General features: G+C 44.3%; 1 protein-coding gene across 15 annotated transcripts in view; it reads right to left on the bottom strand.

Annotated features, from left to right (window-relative positions):
- LOC105693419 (protein unc-13 homolog B) overlaps positions 1-18,011 on the bottom strand; it is a 171,030-nt gene that overhangs the window by 7,158 nt on the left and 145,861 nt on the right. For 11 of the 15 annotated variants that reach the window (XM_020856630.2, XM_048654564.1, XM_020856631.2 and 8 more), the window contains 6 exons: positions 17,013-17,133; positions 10,094-10,200; positions 3,875-4,016; positions 2,705-3,151; positions 2,472-2,622; positions 67-801 (listed from right to left, as the gene is read on the bottom strand). In XM_020856630.2, coding sequence (XP_020712289.2) covers positions 67-801; positions 2,472-2,622; positions 2,705-3,151; positions 3,875-4,016; positions 10,094-10,200; positions 17,013-17,133 — 1,703 coding nt within the window. Of the gene's footprint in view, positions 1-66; positions 802-2,471; positions 2,623-2,704; positions 3,152-3,874; positions 4,017-10,093; positions 10,201-14,773; positions 14,881-17,012; positions 17,134-18,011 lie in introns of all 15 variants that reach the window. The other 4 variants (XM_020856632.2, XM_020856617.2, XM_020856623.2 and 1 more) reach the window with 1 other exon arrangement.

Raw genomic sequence — 18,011 nt, 5'->3', positions numbered from 1 at the left:
TTCAAGTAATCCATTTACGTGACGAAATTGTCAGAAGCTTTTGACAAACATCCGACGAAGTCTCACCGCGTCTTTCTTGTCGCGATTAAACGCCCCGTGAAGGTACTCCAGCGATACATCGTCGTTTTCGTTCAGCCACTGCATCACGAAGGGTTCGAACCAGGCCGGGTACTCCGGCACCGCCCCCTTGTAGGGTGGCACGTCTTTGACGTAGTTGGCGTGAAGCCACTTGACCTTGAAATGAAGATTCATGTACGCCGACGATTTGCACAACCTGTGCTGCTCGTGTTCCTCGAGGGCGTACTTCATGTCCACCGCAAAGAGGGACCACATCGTCGCCGCCGACAGTTGACCGATATTCAACTCCTGCGGGAACTGGTTGAGCACCGGGGCATAGCTGTTTCTATCTTCGTCGATGACCGAGACTATCAGAGCTATTAACTTGTGCCAAAAGTCGAGGGAGTCGAGCCGCGGACCGTGATCCTCCGAGTCCCGTTTCGCCTCGTTAGGGTCCACTTGGAATTCGCGATTGTACAACTCGTAACAATTTTCGAACAGGAATTGGTACGTCGATCTCAGACAGGCCTTGACGCAATCCTTGACCACGGTACTCGCTCGAGGGGGGCTCGATAATTCCTGAACCTTCATTCTGAAGAATGTTATGCTGGTCAAAAGATCCACCGTACTTTTCAAATCCATAAGTTTCTCCTGACTCGACGCTGGAAAGTTGTTGCGATACATCGACAAGTCTATCCTCAAGGAATTGTGAAGCTGGTCCAGAAGTTTGACGAACTTTTCTTTCTGCGAACGATAAAACAGGATCTTATTGCGCAATACCGATGCGGCTGCATCCACTTCCTACGTATGTTCCGCCATCCGCCATCCATCGTCAATCTTTTTATTTCCGCGATGTACTTATATCCGAAGGGGTTTCCCAATAGGATCTGAATTATTCTCACAGTATGGATTCCTTGCTGACAGGTTTTCCTATTTGCTCTCTTTCGCATCGAGAGCATGGCTGCACACGTATGTACGTACATGTTTCGGAATACCGATACGAAACACGGGGGAGGAAATCAACATACGGACCACGGTTGCGGGAATCTACGCTCGCGAATATCCAGCGAATATCGTTGTCGGTTCTCGCGAGGTGCACAGGGTAGTACGGGGGGTACTGGGTCGGGTTCGTTCGGTATCTGCGCTATTCCGCGTGGCGATAGCACCGGCGAAACGAGTTCACCGATGTAAGTCCTGAGAAAGGCATAGGAAAATATGTGAAACGGGTAAGGTGGTCTACCGACTAGGTGCGGATGAATAAAGTTGGCGCAACACCTTCTTCCCGATGCAAACTTTACGAGAGTTTCCCCCGGCTGAATAAAGTCACGCGCATTGTTTATGGTACCTTACCGCCGACCTCGGGTCGGAGCGAACACCTGCTGGAGGGGGGTGAAAATGCAAAACGGAAGAAAGGATGAAGGGAAAAAAAAAGAAAATAAGAAGAAAAGATACGAGGTAGGGGTAGAGGTAGAGGAAACTCGAGATTGCTGAATAGACGGAGAGAAGGAGCGGGAGCGGGAGCGAAGGGTAGGGGGAGGAAAAGAGGATATAGATATTTTTCGCTTTATAAATGGGTCCGGTAGTCGGAGGGAGCGATATCATCAATATGGATAAAACTTTCTCGTTGTCTTTACCGCTATGTCTCCCTCGGCATCTATAGGTAATCGCAAGTTTCCTTTCCTCCATTCGCAGTTCGACGCTGATTCGAACTCCGGGCACACGTCCATTTAAATAAAACTTGGACGTCATGAACCGTGAATGGAGCGAGGTAAGGTGAGGTGAGGTGGGATGTGCTTCCGCGGGTAGGTATACGTACGTGTATGCGCTCGGCGTACCTTCAATTTCGCAAAATAGTGCCAACGATAACCGGAGGAGATTGTTTCCCTTCTTTTTCTATCGTCGTACTCTACATACATATACCGGGTGCACTTCAAGCTCGCGAAGCTTTCACAGCAAATACTTACCCGCTAAAGCAATAAACGTTATTCTGGTCATAATTTATTATCAATGTTATTACTGCCGAGGCGCTCGGCCGGGAGCTTTGCCGTTATTAATCCGATCTATACCGAACTCGGGAAAACTGAACATGCTGCAAACCGTTGCACATATCCATAGAATTTTATTCATCTGAGGAAGTAGAGTCTACGCCCACAATTTTCTTATCACTCGCGTGGTGAAGAATTTCAAAAGTGGGATTTATGGGGGGGGGGGGGGGGGGAAATGACATTGCACGGTATTACGGTGGCAGCGGTACATCGGAATCGAAAAGCTGAATTGATGGGGTGGCTCAGCTGATTGTGAGTTTCATCTCACTCCGCGTATCGGACGGACACTTGTTCCGTTTATACGTTTATACGGATGGCAGTTGTTCGCGGAAATTGCAGTCGCATTTCTCCGAGAAACTATCGACTCACCCCGAAGTTACTGGCGGCGAATCTATCACTAGCTGAAACCGCAGAGCTCGCCGTCGTGTGGGCGTAGTAGGCGTTTATGTTCGCCAACAAAGTGGACATCACCGCTGGAACACCGGGGCAGAGGTACTTCGTCGACAGACAGTGAAAATGGCTGGAAATTGATTTTTCATTGATTTTAGTATTGCGTAAGTTTGGAAGTTTTTTTTTTTTTTTTCAAACAGATGCGGACTCACGTCATCGCTTGGTAGATGCTTTCGATGCCGTATCGCATGGCGAATTCGTCGACGAGTTCCTCTCCGGAGGGATCGAAGTATATTTTCCAAGCGTCGTCACCTTTCGCTTGCGGAAGAGTGACGATTCCTCCGTTTTCCTCGCACAGACTGTGAAACAGGTTTTCGTGAAGGCAGGTGTACTGCACGTGGTACGGCGCGACCTTTTCTTCTCCTTTAATTTCAACGCTTATGTGCAACCGGATGGCACCCGACACTGCGCTTTTGTCCGTTCGTTTCTCCAGATTGTACCAGACATCCATCTCACCGCTGAGAGTTCTGACTTCGATTATAGTTTGCCCCAAGAAATCGTCGCTCTCTCGCGTCAGTTTTTGCCTCAGTTTTGACTTGAGGTCGTTGTCCTCGTCCCACACACGCACTTTTATGCGATCCGATGAATTGTGGCATTCGCTATAGTTGGGAAATGAATTCGTTAAGTTTCAACGTCATCCCCAATTAAGTTCACTTTGTCTAACTTAATTGGGCTAATTGCTGATGAATAAAGTTAAAATTTCACGGTGGGCAACTCGATGCGTATACCGAAATACACGTAATATTAGGCACGGCGACAATTTTACTTCGTAAACTTTCTACAATCTACGACAAAATCTCGAGGTGTTAATTCCGTGCGTAATCTCTCCGCGCAGTTACTTTGGTCGGACTTTACGCGCGGATCCGAGCTCGGTTCAAGCGAGCAATCGGTTGCACGGGGTATAAAGGTCTTCGAATTAAAGCGAGATAAATTGCGGTTATCTAACTATAACATTGTACCTACGGTAGTAGAAAATAATTCAGAGTTTGTTGGTACAGAGTAAATAGAAAGTTTGAATTGACTCAAAACGTCGCCGTGGAGTTGGCTGGGGCAGAACAGCCCGAGGATACGACTCCTGAGTATTTTAATAGGTTTCGCTGAACAACCGGGAATCCCCCCCTCCGGCATTCGGATGCAATAACGCCGGTAGGGTTCACGGGTCGAAGTAAAAGAATGGATGGAAAAAGCGAATAAGGAGCGGAGCGCGAGAGGGGCGAGGTGATTTCAAAAGGAAAATGGAATGAGATAAAAGGACGCGAGGATGAGAAAAAATTCACGAACGTCACGCCTTTTTGCCGAGGCTCTGCATCCAATTCACTTACAAGTAGAATTTTTCATTCCAGACGGGGTTCAGTTCTTGCGGCATGGTTCTCGTTCGTTTCTTCACCTTGCCAACCTGCACCGTTACGTAGGGGTCAGAGGTTCCGCTCTTGTCTTTGGCAATCAACCCCTGGGCGCAAATCACTGCAAGGAAAGTTTCGCAACGTTAGTGAGTACTGGCTACTCGTCACCCGTCTATTTTCCTCGAGATTTATCGTAAATATCACAATAGGTATGTCTAAATGGGTAAGTGTCGATGTGTCAAGATTTGTAAAAAGCAAGTGGTGAGTGCTTCACTTTCCCTTTCCTCCGTAACCCCCGACATCGCTATATGTACAACGGTCGCGTCACGGTCGCGCGTGAAATTGAGGTGAACGAGAAAAAAAAAACAACAAAATAAATAAAAAATAAACGAGACAAACCGTGTCTCATATTCCTTCGTTTTCATTCCGCGAGCAAATAAACGTTATCACGTGAGTGATGTTCGGTGTACTTTAATCGCGCTAAAAAATAAAACCTCCCACCATTAGAATGACAATTATATTCCGCGAACGGGTGGAATAGTAATTTCCGTATATTTATGATTCACCTGCGATCCAACATACATTATTACAGGCAAATTATTAGATAGCGATCTCAACACGGCTGAGTACTTCTGGTAAAGTGCAGAGAACACGAAAGCCCAGGTGCAGGCAGTAATATATATATGTAGTTCGTTTAAATAATTTAGTTGGAATTCCGGCCACGCGGGTAAATCCTGGAAATAGGCATAATATATATCGATGAAATATCACCGGATTACGCTCGGAATCAAGAAATCACATCCTCGTATGCATAAATCATTCAGAAGGAATGGTAGGTTCGACGTCCGACGGATCTGTCGCTTGCATTGAAAATGTGATACGTAAAACCGTACGCATGTGACACGAAGAATGTATTCCATAATTGAATTTTTTATCACGTAGTTTAGCTAGTATGCGAACCGCTACGATCGGTTCTAACGATTAAATGTAGTGTAAATGGGTCATCAAAAGCAAAACTTATATTTCAACAAAGTTCTGAATTCATATATAAAATATAATCGATTTTTTTTCACACCAACAGCCACGATGCAAGCGTGCATAAGCTTGATATTATATTCTAATTGTTACGTGCCGTGATACAGTCAGCCACACAAAGTCACAAACATACATACAAACGGTACAAACGAATGACACAGATAGGACTTTATTTTCATTCTTTTTTGATTTTTTAATTTTTTAGCCAGACAGACGCAGTCGTACCGACGGACAATACACACACATGCTCATGCTACAAACGGTATGTCCGCCATTCGCAGGTGGGGGAGGCCACAATTTCCCTTGGTCGATGAATGTGATAATTGATTCCTACCCTAAATGCGACAAGAGAATTTTTTTCAGAATTTTATGTACAGAAATGAGATTTCGTGCTCGACTCGTGTGTGCCTGTGATATCGTGAGTGCGTGACGAATACGTCGACGCGGAAATTCCAAGTGATTTGCGACGTTACGTATAACAGTAGATTATGCGTGGAAAGTCAATTTGCAAAGATACGATTTTCTTTGATAATTCTGTTATTTGCCATTGATCGTGGAAAGTTAGCGGATAAAAATTGCACACTTCGGGTGAATCACATGTACACATTTTTGCTCGAGTGACGAAAGATAGAGTTGTTATCGTAAAAGAAACCGTGTTTAACAGGTTTTTAAGTTATCGTAATATTGAAATTGCGAATGGGAATTCATCCACGCGAAATTTCGGAACCGTTTCTACGTTCGATATCAACAATGATTCGTTAACGAAGAAATCAAACGCAGAGGGACGAAACTTCGCGTAGGATCTGCTAGCTTGTCTAACAATAGGTAGGTAAGTAGGCGATAAAACCGGCATGGCAGAAGAGATTATTCAAGTGGGTCCCACACGGCGTAAAGCGATGCAATGTTTCATTTGATACAGAGGCTCGGGGGGTGAGCAATCGATACACAAAGGGTAGGCATGTACTGCCATTGTAATAATTTATACCCCAACGCTACGTCCGCTGCACCGTGTTGTTTCAAATTCCTACATATTTTCATACACCTGTACCGAGAAAGAAAGAGAGAGAGAGAGAGAGAGAGAGAGAGAGAGAGAGCGAGGGATTGACTAGAGTTTGGGGGGGTGAAAGAACTGTTTACTATTTTTTCTCGTCTGTAAATACAGCTGTCTGTTATGAATTTTTTAATAATTACGACCGCGCGGCTCTCTCCCTTCTGTGTGACATGTATGTATATGATGCAGCATCGTCGAGTAATAATTCAAACAAACGAAGCGTGAACGTATATAACGTTATACTTAGCCAGAGTCACCAGACCAATTTACTATTTTCGAGTCAGGTTTTATCAAGCGCGGAATTAATGCCGGTGCACACCGCGGGGCCAATGGTCGGGTTCTTCGCAGCGCGATGTAGTTTTAATTTGCGCCTAGCGAATCAAGAGATTTGATTACTGGGGCGGAAGCGGAAGTAGAAGTGGAGGTGGAAATAACGCCAACTGTTGCCCTCACACTCCCGGATCATGGACGGATGCTGCAGATTCACCGACCACCCTCCCTGGTATACGGTGGGTGGTACGTTCGAGTTTACGTGGCAAAGTTCGGAATTCGGAGTTCGGATTGGAAACGAACGGACAAGGAGGATTTAACCGGACAATATCGGATCCTTAGGATTGAAATTATACGAGTTCGTTCGTCGTTGACAGGTGCAGGGTCCCGGGGTCCCATTGTTCCCGCAACAGACACCCTCGCAACCCCCACCGCTAGAATGTCACGAGGGATTTATAGACGCGAGAATTATTGTTGGCGAAAATCAAGGTTACCTACCCGCTACACCGGCAATTCAATGGCAAATTTTCACACCGTTTCTTTGACTAAATTCAACCTGACCTGAATTTCATATCGCATTATGCAAAAAGGTTTCGATTCTCCGTTCGATCGGAGAAATTGTTTGAATTCAGAACTCATCCCGTTTATTCTACGAGCGTGCCTCACGTGTCACGGACAATATTGATCCCCCCCGCGGCGCGTCGGTATGTGAAAAAAAGAAAAAATACGCATACGGGTACATGGAAAAGGAAAAAAATTGAAGAAGAAAGTCTTTCGAGTAGATACGGCTTTACGAATCATAACTTTCGCGTCAAGCTAGATACGCGTAAAAGGCGGCGTAAAAAAAGCGCGTAAAAAAAAAATCGCGACGTATTCTACCGAAGCTAACGTATGATAATCTCGAGGAAGGAGGAAAAGCGCACGTGTACCGTGTACAGGTTTACAAAAGAGGCGGTTCGCCAAAAAGTATTACTCGAGATTGGAGAACGTTTCTGAAAAAAAAAATATCTACCTCATAGTCGTCGTTTCGCTCGTCACCCCTACGGATAAGCGAGGGGGAAAATGACGCATATTTTCCGTGTCGTTTGAACACCGTCAATACGGAAAAGAATCGCAGAGGTATCCTCTCGCGTCGACTACTCGTTCGACCAGCCCGAAAGTCGCCGACTCCCAAATTTGAGAGTTAAAAATTGGCCGAATCCGCCCATACGTTCCGAATCCCATTTATCAATTGACGTAATGAACCTCAACTATTTATACACCGCGAACGACGCACGGAAGCGTTATTTGTTTTTACGCTACATTCGCGTTGACATTGATTGGCGAGACAAATTCGTAAAAAAAAAAAACAAGAGGAAAAAATACAAATAAACGATCATCGATTGAAAACCACGTGACGCGTAGAGTACATGATTACGATTCGACAACGGCGAGCGAGGGGGACCGGATCGCAGGACGCGTGATAGGTTCGAAATAAGAACGAAATGCGGTAATTTGCTACTCCGCGGGGTGGATACGGAGAAACAGTAATCGCAATCAATGATCGCCGGGCGAATACATTGTTAACGAATTATACGGGGGAGGATAGGAACTCTTTGCTCGAGGAGATACGGTCGGACGGATCGTAGGGTAAAGATACGCGGAGATATAACTCATTTGAGTGAGCGATAACATTCCCAGTTCTAGTGGATGAAATTGGAGCAACCTGGCGTGCGAACGATTGCCGATTATTGGTAAAGTAAAGGAATCGAATGGGAGTTTGAAACCGTCCTATCAGCGCCGAGAGGAAATAGTGTAATCAGTCCATAATAGAGACACGGAATGGGCAAGTGTCCGGATAAGTATCGAGTTGCAAACGAATCAGAAGGAAAAACGGCATAATGGGTTTCGAAGGGTGAGCCGACTCGCGGACTGCTCGGAGTAAACCTAAGAGAGAAGCGGCAATAGTAAGTAATAAGGGTAGGGAATGCGAGGCGCGGAAGGGCAAAGGGGTCGCAAAGTGTGGGTGGCACCATACGTACTTGGGTGTACGTTGAACTATCGATCTTTTCAAACTCACACAAACGAAACGCGTGGCTAGCCGGGAACGCGGGGGGTTTTCAGGAGCTTCAAGGCTGAGCTGCTGCACGTAACGCGTGGTTCGCTCTCTCTTTTTTTTTTTTTCTTAAATCTATATTTTTTGTGATTTTATTTTATTTTTTCTCTACACTCCATCACGGGTCTTAGCATGTTTTCTCCTTTCACCCTGCACCGGCATCGCGCCATTATACGTTTTGCGTTATTCCTCGCTTCTTATCTTATAAGTAAATTTTCCAAAAGGTACAATGCCCCCGACTCACGGCCTCGCTTCACCCTCAGCTTTTACTCCTTTCTAAAAAGGTGAAAATCCCATTTTGAATAAACCTCACGCCCTTCCTTCCGCCTCATCTTCCGTACGTACGCACTCCTTTCTATCGGCGTAAAGTGCCGCAGGGTCGGGCGGCATACCCTAAAAATTATGTAACGGTGCTCTCCCTCTTTAGTAGCGCACAAGTATACATTACGCTCCGCGGAAGTTTTGTTAATTACGGTAATGCCCCACGTTTGATCCTCTCGTACCTGCGTTCAAACGAATATTTCCGAAAGCAACTTTTCCCACAATCTTTCGAATTGAAAACGAACCCCGTTACCCGTAATACGATAAGGTACGATTCGATCCGAACGCGTGCTTCTGCGGAAGGCGTGAAATAAACGACTCGACAAAAGCTCGAAATTGACAGGGCCCTCGCTGACCGTAAAAATTGGTCGATGTTTTCCACCGTTACAATTTTGTCATGGAGTTTTGATATTTATTTTTAGAATGGCAATAAGTCTAATGGAGTTTCGGAATTTCCTATACTCCTACTATACGCCTACCTGTACACGCATATATTTTTTACCCACACGCTTCGCTACACTCTCTAGGGTTTAGCACGACTACGAGGGTAGCTTAACGATCGGCTGCCACTCTTCCAATGTGGAGTATAATGTAATACATACACATACTAGAAGAAAAAAAAAAAGAAAAAAAAAACAACAACAATCACGAACGTTTCTAACGAATCATTAGTCAATTTATTAATCATTTCTTTTTTCTTCATCCTTCTCGTTTATTACTTCAATTATTTTCTGTTTCTTCACCGAACAAACACTTGTGTGCACATCGTACATAATGGAACCTAATGAGCGACATGCGTGCAGGTCGGTTGTACAAGAAATGAATTCCGAACCCTCCGCTAACCCTTGACTCTGTAATCATATAACGTCGGACACTTCTGGTACCGAGTAATACACGTGTGCATCGCAAACGGACAAGAGAAACCCAACCTTACTGTAGGTGAAAAACTCGATACTCATACTTCCGATCGTTCCGGGAGACAAGTTTCATAACTTTCGTATACCAACCTTCATTTTGACGTTACTATAGAGGCAAGGTGAAGGAGTGGCCGGGCATAAGATGTTATCATAGTAGAGTTCGTACGTTGTATATCTGCAGAGTGCAGTGGTGAGGAAAAATATATTAGAAATTTCTTTCGTTTTGCCCTGAGAGTTTTATCGCCGGATCAAGAAGCAAGAATTCTCTGCGTATTTAATTTATTTTCATTATCAATTTGGGAAGTACGTGAAGTATAAAAAAATGGAAAGCATAGAAATAGACAAGGATGAATGACGATCGATGGATATTTCGGACTAATCCGAATCGGTGTATTTATAGATGATGATGAACAAAGATAGATAGATAGATAGATCGGAGATGTGGCTTAGATAGTTGATATGGATATAGATAAATATTTGTTTGTTTTCAAGCTTAATTCGAAGATCACCTGTGATGGCGATTTTGCAGGACCACTTGCTCGTGCCCTCTAGTACGATTTCCTCAGCCTGTTCGAGGGTGTCTATGTGGGTGTCGGGATCCACTGAAAACGTGGTGCTGAAAAGAACAATTTTACTCGTCATCTAACATTCAATTACCTCACTTTCAACATTCCTTTCTCATAACTCGAGAGTTGTCCTTGACGACCGTATTTCCCCTCTCGCAGCTCAGCTCGGCTCGCCAAACTCCTTCCGAACGGGAACCCTACGCTTTTCTTTTCACTAACTTCAAACGCTGCCGCTGGGAGATGCACAAATATCTTTGCAATTCGTTGATCGAGGACGATGTCTTTGACGTTGCACGTCGGCAAAATTATTACCGCGGCGCGTATCCGAACGTAGATGAAAACCTCCCGTTTTTCAACGGTTGCAACGTGAATTATTTTTTTTTCATCCCTGAAACCTCCGGTGCAAACACCGTCTAGACATCGTCCCAGAACTATAATCAGCACAACATCGATAACAGCCGACATACACAGTGCCCGGGCAATTTTCAGCAAAAAATAGATTCGTAAATAATCAAGTGGTACAAAGTGGGGGGAGAAACAAGAAACTGAAAAAGAAACGAAAAGTTAAAAAGGGCGACAAACAAACGGTAAAATATCAATCTATCGGTCTACGATACCCGGTGTGATTCACATTTCGGCATGTGATGGGATTTTCGCACAACAGGTGCCTGACACCTGAACCTAGCTATTCGTTTGCCTTGTATGAATAGCCCGGATTTGAGAGACGAGTGTTGGTCAATCGGTGGTCTGGTGGGGATCGGTACACACTTATATCTACTTCACGGGACGGGGTGAAAAAACTCCGCGTCCCCGACGGGTTATGATTCACAGGTACGATATCGCGATCGCGGCCGTGTGCGGCGGGGTGGAGGCAAAAAATAGAATAAAGAAACAACTATTTTTTGTCAGGTGACTACGTTATACTCGTATCGTTCCAATCGCGCGAAATCGTACCCGCGAGTCCTTGAATTTCTGAACGAATTTCTTCTATATTACGTATAAACTATACGGGGGAAAAGTCGTAAAGAATTACCGTCTGCGCGGGCGGCACGTCGTTAACACCGATCCACCTTGCGCCTCCTGTATAAATGGGGGTGTGGTTCGTTCTTATTGTTGGTGAGAAAATTGTTTTCCTTCCCCGGGCAGAAGAGGGTCGTGTACGAAATTATACCGCCGGTAAGGAAAAAAATAAAAAAAACACCGAAGAGCCGAAAAAAGAAATAAAATTGCAGTCGTTCCACGAGTAATCCCGAGTCGAAGAATATAATGTATTATACGAAGATCGAATCGATTTTGGCGAGTAATATGAAAGTGCGAAGAATCGGTGATTAGATTCAAATTAGATGAGGGATTATCGAGATGGTTGCACTTGTAAGATTACTGTTTAAAAGTTGAGGGGGGGGGTGAAACAGCGCTAGTCTCGATCGAACCTTGTTTCCGATATCAAGACGTAATTGGATGATACCCTACACACGAGCAGATTAACGGCCGACGATTACGGACGGTCAATGTAGCCGCCGAGTGCATAAATTATCGCTATGCGCAAATGTTGAAGTTTTTTCAGTTTCAGTCTTTTTCAACCGATTTATCCGTAAGCGCAGGCCTTTACGATTCGACCACCTGTTATCTTGGCAATTAGTAAATTATACCGTTACACTTGGCAGGCAGAGGTCGGGTCTTACGATTAACAACCTAGCGCTGTCACGAGTGTTCGAACCGGTGTGTATCTCACAGTACCACTGTTCAGGGGTGTAACCCGCGGGAATATACCTATACACGAGCGATAGAGACTTCCCTGTTGAATAAGAGTAGCTGTATACTTGTTGCACGGTAGTGGCTGGCTGCCAACTTCCCTTCATGTTACGTCTAACCGAATAATTGTTACGGTAAGAAGCGAGTCGAGGTGGAGAGCGAGTAACGCCCGTTCGAAGACCGCGGCATCGAGCGTTAAGCGATCGCGAGCGTTGCGAATTTCGGAAAGTTCGATCGGAGAATCCCGAGGTCTGGATGTGCAGTATAGTCGACGGTTACCCGATTAACGAGGTCCGTACCGAAACACAACGATCGTTTATCTCCGGGGTCTAATTACCCGAAAACGAGCAGTCCGGACGTCGTTACGCGGAAATTCGAGTGCCTGCAACGAACCGAGGCTCAATTCTCAACGATAACGCTCGATCAAAGTTGGGGATTTAATTCACTCTATCGAGTACCGACATGGCCTACATTCCGAAGCGTAAAACGCGCCCGCACCGTCGCTGGAGGTTCCAGCTTCTGGTCAGCCGTATTTGATCAGAAATTAGCGAGCACGACGACGCCATCAAGATTTGAAAGGGCTGTAGGTGAAACCTTAGCTATACCAGGTAAATCCCGATCGCTAATTACAATTTACAGGTGGTTGGGCGAATCGCTTCGACCCGGAGCGAGCGAGGTATAGCTCGGCGTCGTTTGGCGGTATCTACACTATCTTTGTAGCCCTGGCACAGTGACCGTAGATAGATGGTCTTCTCGCCCTGCACTTACCTACATCGGCGAAGGATCGTAACCGCCGCGATGACCACATCCACAACAAGTAGCCGAGTGACCCTAATGGATTTTCGATTGAACTCGGCCCCCGAACGTACCTATACCGACCTCGAACATGCCGAGTAAGCCCCATGCCGATCTGGATACGGTGGATCCCCGACGCAGATATAGCGGACATTGTACGTTTTCGCTCCGATAACGGACCACCGAATGATGATTTCTTTCCGCGATAAAATAGGGGGGAAAAAAAAAGGTGTCGATGGAACTGCGTTAAACAGCCGGAAGCTAGTTCCGCGGGATCATCCCGACGATATAGTTCTGAAATTTACGGAAGATCCACTCCACTCGGGGCTAATGGATTATTCGAGAATGTTGAACCCGTTCCTCGGCGGTGTGTTAGGAAATCAAGGCACTTTAAGAAAGAACCCTACGAAGCGTGATTTTTCACTTTACTTTACTAGCTTTTACAATTGCTTTACATCAGCGGTGTAGAAGCTCGAGTTCTCCCGAGTCGTTGAGTAAATGTTTCGTGCCTTGTGCACCGCGGGTGAGCCGGGATCGAATATATTTCCGTATTGTGTACACGACATCGTACCTACGTACTTACGTACACACACCGGATGTGTCTGTACCCGCGACTAATACGAAGAAAGAGGCATTAAGGTCTTGCATTTGCGTTTCTAAGCTTTCCTCGGGTCGTATTGCGTCTGACGTTACTTGCCTCAGGTGAGTCAACAAAGCTGAGAAATTCTTCCGACAACTGCCTCTCCCACTCTTTGCCGCCTCTCGATCGATCTGATTACTTTTTTGGGACAATCGACAATCGGTTCCCCTCTAAAGAAATTAAACGAACGATTCGGACGGGCGCGAAACGTCGTTACCCCGTTGAAAATCGTCCACCGAAAGTTGCCGGCTTGTAAATGAGGAAAAATTTACAGCAATTATTTATAAATATACGTACAACCGAAACTCCTTCGCGAGGTATTTTCAAAGGCAACAAGTCTTTGTTCCATTGGGCTTGAAGCCTTGGGTTGAACCGACGGGGTTTTCGGTTCCCTTACCGTGGGATAGCTCTAGCTTTGTCTCCGACGTTTATTGTCGGAGTTTACTTTTGTTTGAGAACGAGAAAAGTTTAACCATGAAAGATCCCTTACGCGGTATACGTATACCTTAAGATGTACCTTATTATACCCGGGGCAGTTGTCTCACGCGTTGATTAAAATCCAAAGAAAATTCAACGAGTTAAAAATATAAATTAAAATTGACGGGCTTTGAAATTAAACTCGCGTTACCAAATGAAGTAAAAGGGTAAGATTTTTTCTTCGTCTCCTCCGTTGAAGACGGGGAAATCCGCGGTGCATAATTATATCTTGTACGAGGGGAGCTTGTTGCTTCAGCGTAAAAAAACTCGAAGCCCGAAATTTATATATTTATTTTACGAATCGGCGAATCAATCGAATCCACGTTGTCCGTCGATTGCCTCGTTACGATTTCACGAAAAAAAATCCGAATCGTCGGTCTTCCACTCGATTTATAGAAGTGGAAACGGTTCGGGAACCGGCAGTACAGATGTCAGGTGGAATTTTGAGTACTTATCCACCGAAAACACGAAAAATTAACACCCCGTGAAATGACCCGATCCAATCGTATTTGATCGGATCAGTTTTGCTGATATCTCTTCTCTACGCACCCCACGTTCGATAAAACAATCACGAAAACACAGCCGAGGCACAACGATCACGTCATACATACCTATACTGTCAAAACATGTAATATATCTATGTACGCATCGAGATGATGCGAATATACCTGTCAACACATATGTATAATTATATCTAAATACGGAAAACACTGAACATCTTGACAAGTCACGGGACAATTGTATGCAGCGTCTTTTTGATTTTCAATTCTCGAAAAAATACAGAGGGTTGCAACTGCCGAGCGTATATGAATGTAGGTATATGGGAATGTATATGATGTATGGGTATCACACGTATATATATATATATAAATTGAACACGATAACGATTAAATAATTGACGTTAAAAATGCCATACGACGGTCACTTTTATATCGAATTTGCGGTTGCAGCTAACAAACCTGTAATTGCAATCTTGGCCGACCATTTGCTCGTACCATCCAACACCGACTGGTTGATCTCCTTCATATGTTTGATGTGGCTCTTTTCGCTTACTCCAAACACCGACCTAGACTCCGATTAAATTTACATAATACATCCATAGAAACAGGTGAACAACTTTTCGATTGCTCTACAATCGAAGATAACAATTATAACACCGAGACGTGATTCATCGATCATCATCACGACGACCGACGTGAGCTACTCTCAAATTTATACAGCAACACAATTTTTTCTTACTCGCATTCATTTACCTAAAATATCCATAATGTCAACCGCGCGTTAATTTTAATGAAATACGTAGAAAATTCCCGTGACGGACGGACGGGGGGGGGGGGGGGGGGGGGGGTGTTGTTGTCATTTTCAATACAGGTTACTCCCAAGTCAAAGCTGCGGCGTAGTATATAATATACTCGTACCTTAACCGTAACACGATGAGCACGATAATAAACAACAGAATTATTATTATTCATCCACGCATTTTCTTTTGTCGTGGATATGAAAGCAGGCGGCACCTGACCGACGAGCTCAAACAAAGAGCAAATACAGGATTAACTCCGAGCTATAGTGAAATGTATAGCTGGCCACGCTGCTAACCAGCTATGGGGTGGATGAAATAGCGGATATGTATTACCTTATACCTATTTACGAATGCAGACCAGCTTGACGGTGACTAATAAGTAAGCTAGCAAACAATGTGATAATAGTTTTGCGGTATAGCTTAGGAGCCCAGACGAGTATAATCTCTTCACTCGGTATTTCAATTTTTCTTTTTTCTTTCTTTCTTTCCGTTTGCCGTGTGCTCGTCGGACGGCGTAAATGTTTAAAGAATCCGGAATTTTTGTAGAAATTTTCCAGTCACGCGATATATCTATTACAAACCGGTAGGTTATCGGTAAACGCCCTCGATATACGAGGCACGAGAAACGAATGAATTTTACTTTTTTTCCGTCATTAGTTTCCAAGCGATTAGCAACCCCGAAGTTGCCTCTAACTCGTCAGCAAACACGTTATGGAACAAATAGAATATGTCATCGAAAATAGAAGGGGATGAAAAAGTGGTTTCCCATTCGAAATGAACGAGATTGTATATGGAGCTGATGTCGAATTGGCTCCTTTTCTGTACTGCAGGTGCTACTGCTGCCGCTGCTGCTGCATCGCGCGAGATGATTTGACGCAGTTTTTTTTTTTTTTTTTTTTTTCCATATTTCTTACCATATAGGTGCAATTCTCGTGATGGAGAAATATAGTGTAAGAGGGAGAAAAAAAAAGAGGAAACGGCGAAACGTATGAAAATGGTGTGTAAGTAAAAATAAACCGCCATGCTGGAACACAATTTTCATAAATCATTCGTTGACGGTGAATTTATATACGATACATACGTATACACATATCTATGCCTATCCCGACACATATCCGATGTGCACGGTACGTGTATGTATACGTTATGCGGGTGTATGTCATATATTATATACCGTAAACTAGGGTATGTATTTCCGATGTTACACGAACGTGCCTACGCGAGTTTGTATTTATCTCACATGAGAAAGGGTCGCGACTAATACGGAGGGTATAATCAGACGCCGTCCTTTTTTTTTTTTTTTCTTCCTATTTACTTCCCTTTAGGTAGGCTATAACGTGGACTAGAGTGCAGGCACTTCCGTTAAAGTCGGCTACTGGGAATTTGATTACTTATCTGCTCGTAAATAAATAAAATTTCATTTCCTTCTTGACTGGGTTTCCTGCGCCAATATTATAGCGTCTGCGGTGAAAAAATTGAAGCGGTGGACAGCCTTGTTCGATCGATCGATAAATCGCCCCGAAGATCGATGCTAAAATTTTCATAAAATCGCCTGCACGGGTAATACGCTTTGATACAACTCTTTCGATCTGCACCTGCGACGTCGCAGACCGAGGCTAGATGATACGACGTATACTACCGTCGGGCATAATCACTTATCGAAATTCGCTGACGGTTTGACTTGGGGAAGCTCGGAAAAATTATCGACCGTCCGTCACGACAGCGAAATTTATTGAATTCGAATGATTTGAAATTAGGGAGATTTAGGTAAATTCGTGCGCGAATACGGTACGTTATTGATTATCCTCGAAATTTATTTTATACCAAATTTATCGTGAATAAAAGTTTTATATTAAAATTCTATCGATGAAAGGATAAGGATTTTTAATATCACTCACCGGATAAGCTCGAATATTTCTGGTTTCTCCTTTTCCCTTTGCTTCATTCTTTCCTTCATAGCGGTTATGATGCTATTCGCTTTATCCTCGGCTCCGTGCTTGGAACTTTTCTCAGCAGCCCCTGAAACGCGAAGTGAAAGAAAAATCAATCGCAAATTGATATACTATCGTGTTTAAATTCGCTTAGAATTGCCAACTATAAAACAAGTTCTCCAGCGCTTTTAACTTCACCCCACGGTATCAAAAACCGCACTTTCGGTACAACCTCGTCGATCATCCTGGATACAGTCTGGATACACCATACTTATAATACTTCGTTTTGGATTTTTATTATTTTTCTTTACGGATTTTTGAAGCGAATACAAAAATAACAATAACTGGAAAACGTACCCCGCCAGAGAGAATGTAGGGGAGGCACTGTATCGAACGAAAACTGGTAATTATATCCCTCCCGGTGAGGGAGGGGGGGGGGGGTGAGTTTTAGTTATCGAACGCGAACCACCCCCAGGTTGGGTCGACTTCACTTTATTATTGCATGTACATCAATCACACGCGGCCTTCGAGCCACTGGATATTTGTTCTTATACGTGAGCACGTTAAGGTACAATTAGTTAACCTTTCTTTCGCCTCACCTTCACCGTTATTTCCGGTCTTTCTTACCACGCTCGGTTGTTCGGGTGTATACCTCTGATAAATATATTTCGTCCAGATGGGTCTAGCCCCGCGGCCGCGACTTGTTTTCCTTCATTTTCTCGCGTTTCTTGTTCGCTTTTCTTTTTTCACCGTTCATACGGTAAAACCGAGAACCATACAAACCAACAGGATTTCACGTTCGGTAATATAATAAATAGCGACATTTGCGGTGAATAATACAATCCCTTTGTTCGCTCCGAACAATTCTCATTACGTACGTATCGTATGCGCTTAGTCAGACTCGTGGCGGCTTTTACCGAGAACGCAACGTATACATACATACATACATATGTGCAAGTAAAATTC

The sequence above is a fragment of the Athalia rosae genome, chromosome 1, assembly GCF_917208135.1.
Source record: "Athalia rosae chromosome 1, iyAthRosa1.1, whole genome shotgun sequence".
NCBI classification, from domain to species: Eukaryota; Metazoa; Arthropoda; class Insecta; order Hymenoptera; family Athaliidae; genus Athalia; species Athalia rosae.
The sequence above is the reverse complement of the archived record's forward strand: the minus strand, read 5'-3'. Positions and strand labels throughout refer to the sequence as shown.